Source organism: Ixodes scapularis, unplaced genomic scaffold (genome assembly GCF_016920785.2).
Source record: "Ixodes scapularis isolate PalLabHiFi unplaced genomic scaffold, ASM1692078v2 PGA_scaffold13__105_contigs__length_92229423, whole genome shotgun sequence".
In the NCBI taxonomy this organism is placed as follows: Eukaryota; Metazoa; Arthropoda; class Arachnida; order Ixodida; family Ixodidae; genus Ixodes; species Ixodes scapularis.
In genome coordinates this window covers 67,442,921-67,460,119 of record NW_024609839.1, presented here as the reverse complement: position 1 = coordinate 67,460,119, position 17,199 = coordinate 67,442,921, and the positions used below count along the sequence as shown (strand labels likewise).

At 47.4% G+C, this 17,199-nt stretch overlaps 1 protein-coding gene across 5 annotated transcripts in view; it reads right to left on the bottom strand.

Moving 5' to 3' along the window:
• Nucleotides 1–75: 75 nt before the first annotated feature.
• LOC8041619 (nocturnin) overlaps nucleotides 76–17,199 on the bottom strand; it is a 49,411-nt gene continuing 32,287 nt past the window's right edge. For 3 of the 5 annotated variants that reach the window (XM_029986537.4, XM_029986536.3, XM_002414822.4), the window contains exons 2-3: nucleotides 1,579–1,805; nucleotides 76–1,030 (exon numbers count right to left, since the gene is read on the bottom strand). In XM_029986537.4, coding sequence (XP_029842397.1) covers nucleotides 150–1,030; nucleotides 1,579–1,805 — 1,108 coding nt within the window. In that variant the 3' untranslated portion in view covers nucleotides 76–149. Of the gene's footprint in view, nucleotides 1,031–1,578; nucleotides 1,806–10,052; nucleotides 10,576–15,026; nucleotides 15,255–17,199 lie in introns of those variants that run through there. The other 2 variants (XM_029986539.4, XM_029986538.4) reach the window with 2 other exon arrangements.

The following is a 17,199-nucleotide window of genomic DNA, read 5'->3' as shown; positions in this document are numbered from 1 at the left end:
ATAAACGACACACGAGGGCCAACACAAGCTGGTCCATTTGTGTAGTGATTTGCTATAAAAGAAAAAGAAACCATGTGCATTGATTTTTGGTACTTTCTTAAAAGCCTCACTATTTACAAGGGGGTGCCCCTGGGGGGCGTCCGCCAGGGTTAGGAGGCGGTGCCGACGTCCTGTTGGAGCATCTCGTTCACCTGCTCATCGGAGATTCTGAAAGGGAGGGCCAGGTCGGCCACCAGGGAGAAGTGGTCCGAGGCGTACGCCAGCGAGGGCACGCGTCCAGGACCTATCTGATCTTCCGTAGGGAAGTCCAATCTGGCTTCTAGAGAGAAGTCAGCCTTGCTGAAGAAGATGTAGTCGATAGTGTGCCTCACTTCGCCATCTTCTCGGATCTTCCACGTCGTGTACGGCGGCTCTTGCTCGCGACGTCCGCTACCGGGCTGCAGCGCGTAGCTGCTCTCTAAAGACAGGTCGCGCTGCGCAAGAAGCGTCTTGTAAACCGGTTCCGTGGGCTCCGCGTTGAAGTCGCCCGCTATGATGGTGGGTCGACGGCCCCGATGGTTTTGCACGAAGTCCAAAAGATCTTTGCCCTGCTCGTTCCGGAGGCTCGACAAGAGGCCTCCCTGGCGTGCCTTGAGGTGCGTCGTCACCAGGCACAGCTCGGCGTCGTCGAGCTTGCGGCGAAACACGCAGAGCAGCGTGACCTGGTTGGACTGGCAGGTGAAGACCTCGAGGACGCGTTTTTCGCAGCGTACAAGCTCGAACTTGGCCTTGTCGTAGAAGATGGCACATCCATCGGGTCCGTTGTTGCCACGGACGTAGCAGCACGGCGAGTCTGGCTTGGGGAAGAAGGTACCGCCGAAGCCCACGCTACCCAGGCTAGCCCTCAGAAACTTGTAGTGGTCCACCTCTTGTAGACAGATGAGGTCTGGCTCGTAGCTGAGGACCTCTTCCAGTATCCGCCACCGGCGTTTGCTCCAGTCTAGGGCAGCATCGGGGCAGCAGGCAAAGCCGTCCGCTTGTTCGGCTAGAGCTGCGGGTAGTAGTAGACGTATGAGTGAAAGGACGGGGTAAGTTCCGTGCATGTTTCCTCGATAGCATTTGATGTTACCCGAGATGCCGTTGAGAACTTGATCTCAAATTTAATGGATAAACCACTCCACTTGTCTTATCCCGACCCCACGTGTGTAATCTTTCGCTTAAGAGGTGGAGTGCATTATAAAAATCACGTTTAGAAATCTCTGGCCCATGAGACAGATGTGGCTGCCATTCATTCGACTCGAATCTACCACCCTATCTGCCATCATATTTTTTGCCAATGTTGAAATTAGTGGTGCTGGATTCGAATTGCACGAAACAGTTATACTCTCTTTCCGACTACAAAAAGTTTAATTGATCGGGACTGTCGAGGTCTTCTTACAACGAAATATACCCAATTGATTATTTTGCATTGGGAAGGATAAATCGCATACTCGCATTAAACTGATGCATCATGAACACAACACCACAAGAGAAACAAAGCTATTTAATAAAGTTAACGCGTCGCAGCGATAGGCCACACATTTTAAGTAAAAGGCTCACCTTGTGAGAGTAGATTCCACTGTAGCACCCGCACTGTCTCAGGCCCAGGCTGCGCCTGGTAGCGGCCCGTGAAAGATCGCTTCAGCTGTGGGGGTAAGGAGGCCAACTCGCGACGACAGCGCTCCAGAAGGCCGGCCCTCGTGGCTTCCAGCTCGGGCTCAAGCTCGAGGTCCGAGTCTGCCTTGTCCTCGTTCGCTATCTTTGGAGCGGAAGTGAAGCTGCCCATCCTGCGGAAATAACAAGAAAACCAAATTAAGCACGTCAACTGGCCGACGAACGTAGACTTGATATGTCCTTGATCACAAATCATAGCACGCCACAGACGGACAAATTGACATATCTGGCACTGCCCGCGAGTAACGTCGCATCTACGCTTGTATGCTATTGCTTTTGATTTTGATGCAAGTCCTTCTAGGCTTTGCCGGTGTCCAAAAGCGGGCAGAAAACAACTTCGACTTCCTCATCTTCTGTTAGTTGGCTTGGTCAGCAGTAAGCTTCGAGAAGGATGTAAATCCTGTTCCATCCCCACCCTTGCCCGTTTCGGCCTGGATGAGCATCGCACCGGCGTGCGGTCGTGTATCACTACTGCGTGATGCGCGTTAAAGACCACAGACTAAAAAACAACTAGCCCAACTAGCCATCCTTATCTACAAGTCAAATTTAAGGGATTTACGTCCCAAACGAACGCAGAGCATCTGGCACGCCCCAGCGGAGGACTGAGGATTAATTTAGGCCACCTGGGGATCTCTTGACGTGCAACCGGAAGCTCGATTACTCGGCGCCTTCTCCGGAATATGCCTTCGTCATACTGCGCGCAGCTCGGCCGGGAAAGACTCCAGGCTAAGGGTCTAACTGGAACTCTCAAAAACAGCCCAAAAGACAAAAACAAGTAGAAGAGGGCTTGTGCTGTCCGGTCTTTTCTGACTGACCTCGTCGTTCGCGCTGCTTCAGATCGATGCTTAACTAGGCCATAAACTTATATTCTCACAGGAAAATTGTCGCGATTCTGCGCAAGACCAAAGTCACGCTCTCTAAACATTTAACGTCAAGTTTGCTTTCATTTGTTTGATGTCAACATTGAAATGGGCGTTCGAAACCAAATAGCATTTGAAACGCGCAAACAACAGTAGAACGATAACATTCTTGTGTACCGAACGTTGCAATCACCTTGTCCGTGATTAATTGAATAACAGAATCCTGTCCCCCGACCTATAGGACACGAAACAATTAGGAAGCCGAATACCTACAGTGGCTTGTAATTTAAACGCGGACATACGAGCAGTGATATGTGTGCCATTTAGAGGGTACTTGCTGCTTTCACGACATGAGTTAGACTTCGTTTCATCCCAGGATGGACTATGATCACCAAGGCCTATGATCGCCAATCACGTGACAATTAGAAAACCAGGTGGTAGATTGCACCCACATGAGTACGAATGCGCGCGTCTGGACGTACTGATAGGCAAGTATGTTGTATGGCAGATTGCTCGACAAGGTGGAAGCAATCTCCCATGGCTTCTAGCTGATTTGTGATTGGGCCTGGCGATCCGTAGCTTCGGCTTTAGTATGTTCTAAAGTGGTAAGTAGGAAAGTAATGCGACCAGAAGAGCACGCTTCACTTAATCCCTGTGTTGTTTGTAGGCGAGTCGCAGGGTGTTGCCAACCCAAACCTCCTGGATAACATGTAACTGGGGATTATTTACGTCGCCCACCACTCTCTAGCGTTCGACTGGGAATAGTATCCTCACTCACTGAACACCAGCACCAGCCACTCGGCTCTCGGCGGGAGTATCTACTCGGTTTTGTGTTGCTCCGTCGCGGAGCGTTGCCAACACCTGCCAAAAATTCTAACCAAAGCGGCGTAGGACACCCAACTTCACTTTGGTGCCTTCAGCAGAAATTACAGATAACTGAGCAAACTCCCTAGTCATCGTGTAGGCTCTGTAAATTTTACCGACGGCCCCAAGAGGCCCTCGAGAGTGAAACAATGTTTATAAACACACTGAGTAAACTATGCGATTATCATCGTAGTGCATTGCCCCCTCGGACCGCCTTATCGTTGCCAAGACAAATATCTGAAGGTTGTTGACATCAACGGAATGATGGTACGTCGAAAAAAAAAAAAAGTTTTCTCTGTATATGGAGATGCGCCTCAACGGGTAATTAGTGTCTTAGCTGTAGATGAGAAATTTAGCCAGTCCCCTTCTGTGTTCCTGAGTCTCGGGTTTTATTACCATGAATCACCACCAGCTCGCTTGTTTTTTACGTATTATTGGAGTAGAACCGCTAACCTGGGATTTTTTTAACGTGCTTCACGCAGTAGTGAATACACGAAGGCGTGCCGGTACGAAACTCGTCCAGATCGAAACGGGCGGGGATGGCGGGGATCGAACCCAGGAGGTTCCCAGCGCAAGCATTCGCTCCACGCTCCGAGCTGAGACGCGTCAGCCCACTTGGCCACTTAGTTGCTACTCGCGCTTGCTTGCGAAAGGACAACCTGATTCCTAGCGCATATGAGCGAACGTGAAAAAAGCACCGATTCAATCGGTCAAGCAGCTTTTTCGTTGTGGCAAGAGAGACTCGGAATTGTATAGTACATAAGACGCTCAAAATCATGCAGCTAGTTGATGAAAAATGCACATGTAGCTATACTTTGTTTTGAAGAACTATCCTGCTATATCACTATTAAAACCGCCTAAACATGATACGACTGGTGTTGAATAATTATAACACAGGGGAAAAAGCTAAATATGGGACGCTATGAGAGAAGACCACGTGGTAGAATATAGATAGATCCTCCTTTGACGCAAGGTCTCCGAGAAGACAGCTGTCCAAACAGGTGATTTTCGGATCCTTTGTTGAGCAATCCAGAAAACCCTAATCAGAACCAGGAAAGGTTAACCGCGGGACTCGAAGGAATGTGGACCTTTTTCTCTTTTTTTTCATATATAGACGACACCACACGGCGAAAGCTCGAAGTGCGATCGGCGTCCGGAAGGAGAGTTGCGCTACCTCTCCCCCGCTGCTCACCTTGCCAATTTTAGTTGGAGCTTTCACCGCTGCGTGGGAAGGGTCTGCGTATGCGCACAACAAATCGTGAAAAATCTTCATTATGCCCTAATAGACCTCGCGCCTGCAACATGCTCAGCTTACTGCAACTTTTCCGAGTTGCCCGTCAGGCTTTCGGCAAGACGGCTGGCAACAAGCATGTTGTTACGTGTGTTACGATGCTTGCAGAGAGGAAAACGAATAACAATAAAATCATCAAAGTACACCCCATACAACTGAGTTCATGATATATGAGCGCGGTGCATATCGCGTCCGCACGTCATGAGCCCTTATCTTTCCAGCGACCAAGGGTCGGCAGATATCGTGTCGGAGCCCGCGTTTCTTATCTGGACTGAACATTGGATTTTCCTGTAAAATGATAGCACAGCGGGCTTGTACCTTCAAGAGGCAGGCCCCGGGCACTCATACACACACACGCACACCTTGCCACGATGTCTGCAATGTGTGAGATAAGGTTATCGTCCGGTTCACGAGTGCGCGGTCCACGAGGAAAAAGGACAACGTCATCCGGGGAGCCGCGCTGCTGGGCAGCCCCGTCCGTATACTATCTCTGGTGCGGCTTCGCTGATTCAGCGATATCAGGTATCTGGAGACTGGGTACGTAGTATAAAGGTTGTAGGGACAATCAGGGTCCAAGAACGGCGTGCACGCGACCGCAAGATAAGTGACGACGACGTCATCGTCCCCCTGCTTCCAGAGTGCCTTCTTTGATACTTGGCGATAGACTCGGGTGTTGCTCAAAATACCTCACCAAACCTAACATCCCTAACAACCAATATATTACCCCACGCGACCGACTTGATATTTTCTTCCATAAATAACGACAACCCAGATGCGTGACAAAGCACATTTCGCGGTTACGAAACGTAGTTTTTTTTCTTAGCTCATTCTGCTTCTCTGTGCGTCGCCATTAGCTCCCTATAACCTGCACCGTCACGCAGTCAGCGTTCCAAAGAATGTCAGTACCGTATTTTGCGGACTATACGTTTTAGAAGCACTTTACGCGGTGCGGACAAAACAAGGTTTGTGTTGTTCCTAGATCGAGACGAAGTATGTAAATGACAGAGTATGCTAATGATGACTTATGCATGATACAAGCTTACTTGTGCGCTACTGAAGCATGCATTTGTCAAGGTGTGCTTCGAATGGGACATTCCTAAGTGCGCATTATATACTTCGTTTCAGCTGAAGTCCAGACGCAACAAGCTAGGCGATCTTGATGCCACCGCCGGCACCTCGTTGGGCAAAATCTGTGAAGTTGCCAGACACACGAATAAAATACCGCCAATCACAACGAGATCCCACGTTTGTGCAGCCCGAGCGAAAAAGCTTCCCCGTCCCCCCGGGATGTCTAACGTCAGCGCCGCTCCGCGCAAAAGCGTGACGTTGTTACCACTAGGGCTGGGCAATTGATCGATTAACCTACCGATTAATCGATTAATGCTTTAATCGCGATTAATTTGTTTAACTGGTTAATCGGTAAAATTTTGACGAACGAAAATTAAATAAAGATGAAATGTTTTCACCATGCAGACACGGACCAGCACACCTATATGAAGTGAAAAATTTAGGTGAAGTATTAACTTAAGGTAAACTGGAAGCGGGAGATTTGTAACTTCAGACAAGTCCAGAAGGTTACACGTGTCCCAGAGACTTCAACGCCGTGCGAGTGTCTGTTTAGCGCAGCAGAGACTGCTGTGAGCAATCAAAGGAGGCCGCCCTTTTCGGAAAATATCAACGAACATTTTTGCCTCATGGAGCATAAGTAATAATATGTGAGTGTGAGTGTTTTTTAACTGTTCCCAACTGTATATCGAAGCTGATTCATAATTGAAATTATTGCGTCGTTTAACACATATTCAGCAAAAAGAAATAAAATAGATGCAATTTTTACTTTTGAGCAATATTATATGCATGGAAATAAACGAGACCGATTAATCGATTAATTAATCGATTAAAGGCTGGCGATTAATTGGGTCAAAAGTTTTAATCGACGCCCAGCCCTAGTTACCACGTGATCAGCATCCCGGGGAGCAAAGGGAAGGATTTCTCCCCCGTGTAAATGAATGCCCCTTAAACAACGTGTTGGTCTATACGGCGAGCAAGTGTTCCAAAAAGGCGTCTTTCGCACATCGGTACGCAGGGAGAAGCATGCCAATCAAAAGGCAACACGGAGGACGTCTAGGGGAAACAGAACCACGTGGTGTGTGTGTGTGGGGGGGGGGGGGGGGGGGCGTTAGGCGATAAACAAACACACGAGGTGCGCAAAGAGCAGATGAACTTGCAGGCCGTTAGACCTTTCCAGCGCCTATCCACTGGGCTGTGAACGCACGCGCGGGGGCAAGCTACTGTGCATGTTCAGATCACGTTCTGCCGCCCATGTAGACAAAGATGGCAGCGCGCAGAAGAAGGTACTTATTGGAACGGTTTGTGGATGCCATTCTTTTCCCCCAGATTATGTTAGTTGTAGAAGACTGGAGACGTTCAAACACGGAAGTATGGCTGACGCGACAAAGTGGCTGTGTTGCGTCGCGTTCTCAATTCAAATCGATCGATCTTGCGAACCAGTTTCGAAATAAACGCAGAATGAAATAGGGCCGCAGAGACAGGACCTGGTTTTAAGCTTTCCTTGTCAGTAATAAGTAGGGATTCGACTAGAGCAAATATCTATAAAAGAGATCTATTTCGGAGGGCCACACCGTATCCTATACTTCCCAAAAAGCGATAGTTTTGTTGTGTTTTCTTCTTGTATTGAAGTGACAAGGGTGAGTATTGAGGTGACAACTATAATCCGCAATTGGGCCGGTTTCCATTTTCGTATTCTTCTCATTTAGATTGATATGCAAACTTGGCTAATCCCGTTTCCTTCTTTTTATTTGATGCTGCCAAGAAGAAGCCGAGCACACTATAATACTACCTACAAGGCATATTTCGCGGTAGTGCGGTGCGAATAAACCCGTGGTTCTAAGAACGCCAGCGATCCTTGCCCGCTTCCTGCCACCAGAAAACAAGATAGAATACCTGTACTCCCCGTACACAACTTTAGCAGCCTACCACACACTCGAACGAAATATTAATAGTATTGCAAGTAAATTATTAAAGATAGGCGTGTGATATCTTTGTTTCCAATCTAATATCTACGAAGTCAAAGCGAAAGTTTGGGGGGGTTTGCGTGACAAATTACCAACTCGGGGCACTGTCCATGCCTCAGCGAAGTTTAGACAACCTGAACGCCTTTAACCTGTACCCGCGGATAATATGAGCTCAAACGCCTTATCTGGCCCTTTTCTTTTCTTTTTGTGGAAAAAGGGGGGGGGGGGGGGGGGGGGAGAGACTGGGTTGTTACTAAAAAAGCTGGAATCTCTACTGAGGAATAATAATACGAACATGTATTAGAACGTTAGATTAGAAAACAAATGCAGAATGCAGATCAAACAATCAAGATTAAACGAACTATTCAAAATATTGCCAGGACGCGCGGCACGATCCCCCTCATGCGTTTTACCCGTAGGGTGGTTTAAACGTTAAACATGGGCTCTAATCTAAACACCTAGCGAAAAAGCCGGCGAGGAATTCGATCACCGTGATTGGACGGCGCCAAGGTCAAGAGCGGTGCCGTCCAAACAAGGCCGCCGGATTCCTGGAGGACTTTTTCGCCATGTTCAGATTAGCGCCCCATATGCGATATGGCACTTCAATCAGCGCAGCAAAGATAAGAGGGAACAGGTAGAGTGAGAAGCTGATATGCACTGTCATTGCACGGCCACCCGTTGAAATGGTCAACTAATCAAAACAAGTGCCTTGTTACATCACGCCATATCCCATACCGTCCTGTCCCCGTGTCGAAAGCGCTGACTGCAACGTTCGGAGGGAGGCAAACTCTTGATTCAAAATTTATCAGCCTATCTCCTTTACGACAGACGGACGGCGAAATGAAGCGTATGGCACTGACACGCGAACGTTGACGAGTTAAAGGTTTTGTCACGGTTCAGGCTTTTTTTGAGAGTCACTGATACTCCATCTGAAGAGTTCAGTGAAGCGCTGCAAAAAGCACGAGAATCGAGTGCTTTCATTTCTTTCGGTAACGGAAACAATGAGCAAGAGAACGAAAATGTGGGCCGCCATTAATAGATCTCTAACTAACGTCTTTTTTTTTTCTTTTGTTTTTGAAGTTGGCGTTATTCATATTGGCTGAGGCTTTGCGAATGACGCTTTTCCCATAGCCTTCTGGTAGTGCTCAAGACAGGTTTAAATCTAGATAATTCGATGTTATTATAGCCACACACACACACACATATATATATATACCGCGTGTTTTTGCGAAGACTTTCAAAAATCCTAAAAATTAGAGCGTTTGAAAAAAAAAAAAAAGAGAAACTCTTTTCGGGAACAAACTACCAGCCACGGCGCACGCAAGGAATTGCCAAAGACATACTAATTAGCCAGCTAATTAAATAAAATTTGTTAATTAACCTTTTAATTAGTGGAAATAGACATATGGTTCCAATTAGAAAGTTGGTGAGCGTTATCGAAAACCAAAAAATCTGTTATTTTCACGAAGACTGAGCGCGTGAGAAGTGCTGTAGTGCGTGGAAGTTACCACTCGTGGAGCAGGTGCAAGGCTGGAGCTAGATAAGGAGCGGAAATATCGCGCGGGCGCCTTATTGCAACCGCTAGCCTTGTACCTGCTCCACAAGTGGTAACTTTAGTGCGCTACTACTCTTCTGACGCGCTCAAAGTCTTTCTGAAAATGACTGATTTAGTGCTTTTCGATGACGCTGAGCAAGTTTCTAATTGGAACCATATGTCTATTTCCACTAACTAAAAAGTTCATTAACGAATTTCAATTAATTAGCTGGCTAATTAGTATGTTTTTGGCAATTCCTGACGTCCACCGTGGCTGGTAGTTTGTTTACGAAGATAGTTTCTTTCTTTTTAAACACCCTAAGTTTTAATATTTTTGAAAGTCTTCGCAAAATCACCCGGTATAGATGAACGGGGTTGTAATAAAACTGGCCAGTACCTCTGCAGACAGATTTTTTTTTTTTTTAAAGTTCCGAGAACAAAGACGAATAGAAAAGCTGTACACGACTAAATTCTGAAAATTCCCCACGTTATGTGAGTGAAATAGAATCAAATAGGCGTGTTCGAATACTGCCTCGAATCGAATAGAGCACAGACATCCCTAGCTTCAACAGTCTAAAGAGGAACGACATATGTCTTTCTCTTGGCGTGTGCAGGGAATGATTAAAGCAGCGCCATTCGAATTGAACTTCTATTTGCATACCCTTAGTTCCAAACAAACTAACCGCCAACTTGGTCACAGCTTTAAAAAAAAGGAAGAACAAACAAACTAGGTTTTATCAAAAAAGAAGAAAAATAAAATAAACTTAGTTTGCCCCTACCTGGTTGCCAGACGAATAGCATCTCCAACGCGCATCTGCGGCCTCATACTTCCCATACTTTTCTGATTCTTCCTGGACTCCCGATTCACTATCCGGTATCCGCAAACTCGGTAAAACCCAAGAGCGACAGGAACGACCAACTGCCGTCGTAGCCACAACGTCAAGCTCTATCCGCACACACAACGCGGCGATGACGCAGCACCAGACGTTGGCTAGCCACCAGAGGAGGCAAAAAGGGGGAGGAGGAGGCGTGACGTCATGCAAAGCCGTGCGGGAAACGAGCGCGCGCAACCGTTGCAGCGGAGGACACCAGTGCGTTTTGCGATCCAGTCACGTCACCGGCGTTGTCGATTCCCAATGTGACGTTGTAACCGCGTTTTTGGTGACGTCAATGTTCCCATTGTGACCCTACTTTGGATGACATCATGCTCGTGTTCGAAGCTATTTAGAATCGCGAACTTCGGAATACAGACACAAGCGACGTAGGTGCTGCGACGACGCGGTTTGGGTGCATGTTCGGGTTAATTTTAGTGGAAACCGCCGCTATTTCTGGCCAACCCCGTTTGGCGGGGTTGGTATACCCCGGCTAGCGTTTGAGCGAAAAAAATAAAAGAAGAGCTATGGCGCTCACGTGACGGGAATCCCTCACTATAAAAACGGCGAAGGAGAAGCAAAAATGAAACAAGTTATTTAAGAGCGAAACAACCGCGGTGAATCAGCGGTTTGCAATGATAACTTGGGAGTAAGGATAGTCATGCATCGCTAGTGCAAGCTCCGTTAATATGGCTACCCCGTTATATAAACAACATTTACGGGGACAAACATGCATTTTTTGTCCCTTTAGTACGGACAGCTCAGAAAATGGACGCTTTTTGGAGGGGGACGGGGGACCGGATGATGTCCTTATTAACCGAGGCATAACAAGAAAGTTCCATACCTTATTGAGTGCTGTGCGCGAGTATACTGATTTTTTTCGCCCCTCTATGTTTTTCATTTTTATCGGTACAATGTTTCCAAACCATTGACGTCAAATGAGATCAAATGTCAATTCTCGGTTTATCGAACTCAGCGGGAAAGAATGTGCAGATCTCGCTTATACGGAAGGTAACAAAACATGTTATGTTCTTGTTCGAGCCGCTCATACATTTCGGAAATGCTGCCACCGTTTCTCCGATGTTCCAATCTTTCTCGTATGTGAGCAAGAAAATATTTTTTTTATTTTTCTGTCAGGTGTTTTACGTTGAGCGCCAATTCTGTGTCAATGTGCGTAAACGTTTTTGATCAGGAAACGGCGAAACATAATCCGGTGTTCGAATGCCTATATTATAAACAACAGATAATCATAAGTAATTTTGAATGACTTATAGGGTCGCACGTATAGACCATTTCTATAACCACCTTCTGCGTGCGGCCATCTCGGTCCACCGGACTGTGGAACCCATTCTGCGCCTGCGCAGTAGCTAGCTCTCCTCTGGGGAATTTACCAGACGCCGCGCAGACGTCCACAGCCCCGTAACTCCTCATTTTTCGCCTGGGTAAAAAGCGCTGTATGTTCAATCTCCGATCCCCAGGGTTGCCGAACCTCTTGGGAGGCTGATCGATCGACGAGTGGGCGTGATATATTTTCTGATGTCAAGTAGCAAGTTGTGAACCACCGATCTAATTTTCACACTTCTTATGTTACCCGTGCGGAAGTACGTGAGAGAAAAATAAAACCCTTCTATCGGGATCGACAGCCTAACCGATACATGCGCCATTAGAGTTTTGGAATAGGAGGCCTTCAATGTTCTGGCTCTCTCGAGGAGCATGGGGAATGCTCGGGGGACTCAAAATGTTGAGGCCCTCACTCTAAAATCTTTTACGGGCTCATTCATACTTCCGGACCAACTTTTTTTTTTTTCTGGCAATGAATCCAAATATGTATACGGGCACCCGTGTGCTCGCGCACTTCGAGTACCAATCGAAGCTGTGCAGCAAGCGCAATCTTCGCTTCTAAAATTTCAGAAAAAAAAAAAGAATAAAGTGGTCCCTGAACGTCAGACGATAGTCCTCAAATGCGTCGTTTTATGACGTGTCAAAAACAATGCTGAACGTGTCTCAAGAAAAAAAAAAAAAAACGGCAATTCGTAGTTTTTTTTTTTTTTGTTTTTTTTTATACTGTTAGATGGCCAACGACACGCTTCCTCGTTCCTGTACGATTGACCTGGCTTAAGGTTTATGCGTGGCAGTCACGCATAAACCTAAAATATTTTTGGCAAGGCAGTTTTTCTGTTTCTTTTGGCGAGGCCGCTAAAGTTCGCCGCGTCTCGCCGTTCGAGAACTGGGTCGCTTTATGGTTAACCGCGACGGTCGTTATTCTGACTCAAGGTTAGCGCTTGCAAAGTGAGAGGCCTTGTCCTGTTTTATTTTTTTTTGTGTGTTTTTAATACACACTAACGCGATCCGGCGAACGTGAAGCATTTTTGTATTTCTTTTGACTTTAAGATGCCGTCAAATCCAGTTAAAAAAATTGAGCACTCCTGCGTTAATCTACAGTATACAGTCACAGCGACAGCTGCGACACGTCACGGCAAAGTCGCTGGGCATCGGCGTCGCGTTCACACACCGTGGGATGCGTGAACGAAAGCGTTGGGAACAAAGCAGACGCCTAAACATTTTGCTCCGAATGCTTTTGTTTCTTTTTTTGTTCCGGAGCGCGTGAAAGCACGTTTCCCTGCACGACCTCTTGGCACTGTCCATGTTAGTTCCACTAAATAAGCTACGCTTCAGAGTAACGACACTGGCCCATCTTGTGGCTTAACATCATGGTTGCCAGTTATCTGAACCTTTATCTGAAATCACAGGAAACGCTTTTCCGTCCTCCACCAATGTTTAAAAAGGTCGCGACAGAGCAAAGTATTATTACATGAGCTCCCTAACACCGAACCTCATGCTGAGAAAGTCGCACTTCTGAATCATGACGATCGGCAGTGGCATCTGCTCTGCACAAGCATCACAATGGCGGCGCCCACAACAATGTCGGGGAGCAGAGTGCCGATACTCTAAGCGTAGCTCATTTAAGGGCTCTAGGCAATATTACAACGTCATTTGAATGGATGGATGGATGTTAATCAGAGCTGTGTATAGAGAGAGCTTGCTCAATGGGAGAAAGTAGGCTTGACATGCTCTCTTGGCCGACCAGAAGCCTAAAAGAATACCCTAGCGGTGGTAGCGAGAAACAGTTTTCATCAAAGGTATATGTTGGTATATCGATTTAATAAGCGCGTAAGAGTAAAGTGTAGTAACCCGACATGGTCGAGAATAGAGTGCACGTGATGTTTCGATCACGATCATGCAGAAAGATGTAAGAAACTAATGTGCTGCTCGAACTCTATTTTGCTCGGACACAGTGTGACGGCTCGGACGGCAGATTCCCGGCCCTCGGCGCTTGGCGTACGGATTATGTCGGAGCTTCTACGGAGTATAGCTGGAGCTCGTGTCGTCACTTGGAAGCGCGGATTGAGCACGCGCCCGCTGGGCCCGCTCTCAGCAGCTTACGATCTACCATAGCTCCGAGAGTTCACCTCTGTTCAAACGTAGGCGACAGTAATCGGGTCTCTTTCATTGGACGCAGTCTGCGTATGCGAATACTGCTTCGGATCGAAAAGAACAGCGTCATGGGAACTGGTTATGTCGTGGACTTCCCTGGAACTTCGAAGATTATGATTCTTATGAATGACACAGAGGTATTCAATTGGAGCTGCTCTTCGCACACCAATACTTTTATAGTGTCTAGTCAAACGCCAATAACATTTGTTTGATAAGGCTCATTAAAAATGCAAAAGCGATCGTCCACCACGATGATGAAAAGCATCCGAGTATATATCTTATCTGCTCCAGGACTCGTAATACAATCACTAAAGACAATATCGTTGTACACTATAAACAGACGACCACCGAGAAGAACATTACTCGCTAGGTATATCGAATCCATCAAATCGCGTGCGTTCCTGGCCAGACACAAGGTAATCATGCAAAACGCGGAAACGAACAGTGCTTGTTTAGCGCACTTAACAAAGAGATAATTTTTTTGTTGTTGTTAATAACGTTATTTGTTTCTATTGGCAGCTGGGAAGCCCATACAGTAGATTTCATCAACCACTTTTCGTACCTAGTTTAAGCGCCGAAGTTTGCCGAAATCACACTCGCCTCGACGTGGAAACCGTCTCGTAGCCTGTCAAAGCTACGAGACGTATTTTGCATCCCACCCTAGCCAACCCCATTTCAGCTAATCAAACCCTGTTAACAGACTCCTATGCCTACATGAAGCGTCATCATCCTTTAGCCTGACGCCGAGCATCCTTCGACGCGCTGATTGGATATAAGGCCTAGCCGGGCAGTGATGCAGTACTCGTATCCAATCAATGACTGCGACCGATCTCACTTTGATGACGCCTAAGTTCTAATGCACAGGCTCGATTACTCCCGGACCCTCTGGGGCGAAAACTTGCACCGCTAAACACAGGGATCCTGGGTTCAATCCCTACCGCCTGCCGTTTCGATCTGGATAAGCATATCCTACCGGCGTGGGGTCGTGTGTCATTGCTGCTTGATGCACGTTAAAGACCTCAGGCTAGCAGTCGTACTGCACTCGATAAATTCCTAATCTTTAAGCCAATGTCGCCGTAGCTCAAAGACAGACCGACCTTACGCTGTTTAAACACTAGGGTCCGGAGGTAAGAAAGCACTGTCAAAGCCAGCGCACGAGCTGAGCAGGACTCAAGCAGCGTCTCAAGACGTTCGCGCGCCCCAGCCTTTGCAGTGCTTTTCTTTCGCCCAGTTTTATCCGAGACGCTGTTCCAGCAAGCCGGTTCAGACGTCCCCTAGGGCTCTTAACTTCCGGCTGTCTAAAATTACACGCAACACAATTACAGCTTTTGATTGTTCTAGGTGGTGTTGCCCCAGCACCATGCTCACAAGACGATTGAGACCTACCGGGTTGGCTGCGATCCTGCGTGCACAAATACGTCAGCCAGCTCGTCCCGCACGTCGACACTTCCAGGGCTCGACTGACCGCGCGTTGACTCGGGGGTAGAAAGCAGACGGCACTTGGCGCGGCTACTCGTCACCGCAGCCACTCAAACCGGCACGCGCTCGTTCGAATCAAACCGGCGACCGACAACAAGGAACATCCATTGAAGCGACGACGACGAGCCTGCCTAAACTGCCCCTAAGCACGGCCTTGCACCACCGGAACAAGGGCTGGCTGTGTCGGGGGTCCCAGTCATGACGTCACGAAGCAGACGCGTACAGGGTTCGGTTCAAGGCTGTCTCTGGGCTGGCTCTGCGCGCAGACGGAATACCGATGCAAAAAAGGAAACGAAAAGAAACAAAAAGAAAATGCGATTCGTGACGCGGCGGAAACCGGGATCGGGTATATTCTTCCTTGACAACTCACAATGAACCGCTGCAGGACGCTGCGGGCCATCGTAGCCAATCCAGCGTCCTGTGAGTGTCACGTGATCTTCGAAAAGCGTAACGACGAGCAGGGCGCCTTGTCGCGTGACGCGTTCAGGGCGCTGGATTGGTTGGGACGAATCGTAGCGTCCGTGCGGTCCATCGTATTACGTGAAACTGAATATAGCGTCACCAGCTATCAGCAATGATCCTCTTCTTTAATGTGTATGCGGCGACGGTCTGCACAAATTTCTTTTTTTTTTTTTGTTATATAAACTGGATACCAAGTCTATAAAGCTTCCTCGAAAAGCGTTCGTGCAGTGTATATAAAGCAGCTATACTTCGCTATCACGCCGTGGCTTGTAGTACTTCGGCTGGTGTAATAGTTGCAATGCTGCGAATCTTGCCCGTCTTTTTTACGTGAACACTGAAGAAAAAAAAAATGCAGTTATTTTCCAGCTTTACTGGAAACTAACTCACACCACCCTCGCGGCGAAGTTCTGCAGTTGGCTGCAGCGCCTAAAATACGCGCTGCAGCCAACTAGAGAAACTATGGGAACATATTATGGTTCCGAAGTTCCTTACAAAATGCAGTCAACAGTGTAACACGAATAATGCATAGTCCCCCCCCCCCCCCCCCCCCTGTTTTCACGCATACACAAACAAAAAAAAAATATCTAGAAAGCTTCCGGCTTACGCCACAGCTACAGTAGTCTCTGCACTAGTTTACACGGCGAAACTAGTGAACGTTTGTGAGGTGAAGCACACCAGTAGAGCTATAAGAATCAGGGGAGCTTGTACACCTCTTTGTAGTAGATGTGTTTCGGCCAAGTGCTATTGCAACTTTGTACAGCATCCGGCATCAACATCCAACTTCGTCGAAATTGCCCCACTCCGTGTAAACGATTTGGACATCCGCACTTTATCGCGGGCTTGCCGAAGGACTCGTGACGTTGTAGAAATCCCACAAACAATATATACGTTTCCCAGATTGTCACAAAAATAAATTATGGTCATAATGTTTCGTCCATGAAATCGAGCGGAAGACTTCCCTCGTTGGCAAGCAGCTGTAACGAAATCCTGTCCCAACGGAAATAACAGAGCTATAAGTCCGTTTCATCTTTCGATGAACCGCAGAGGACGCTACGACTCGTCGTAGCTAGTCCAGAGTCGTGTGCCGCGTGGCCTTCCGGAGAGCAGTTGCGGGGCGCGCAGTCACGCGACGCATTCGCAGCTCGCGGATTGGCTGGGATGGCTCCCAGCGTCCGCTGCTGTCCATCGTAATTTGACCTGGAGTGTAGCGATTGCCAGGCAACTCTTCTATAGCTTGCATCACCCTTTCAACGTAGTGACACGACGCGAGCGCCTTTATCGAGAAAAATATCTTTGGGGGAGGGAAGGGGAGGGGGGAGGGGGAGGGTGGAAACAAAACTAATTTTGTACACGTTCCTCGGAGAACGTAGTCAATTAAAATTCTGCTCTCGCTTAAAAAAGAGCATTGAATTAGATTGCTCGATTACTCGAGACGAAAGGTAGTTCGCCGTTACCTGAAAAAGTGACCGTTACCTCTCCCATTACTTCAGATTTTCATCAAAAAAAAAACAAAAAATAAAAACACCGAGTTTTTTGACGGTTTGAAAGTGAAGCTTTCCCATCGTCCAATCATGGACTAGATTCACCGAACTATAAATTACTTATCTTAATTCATCAA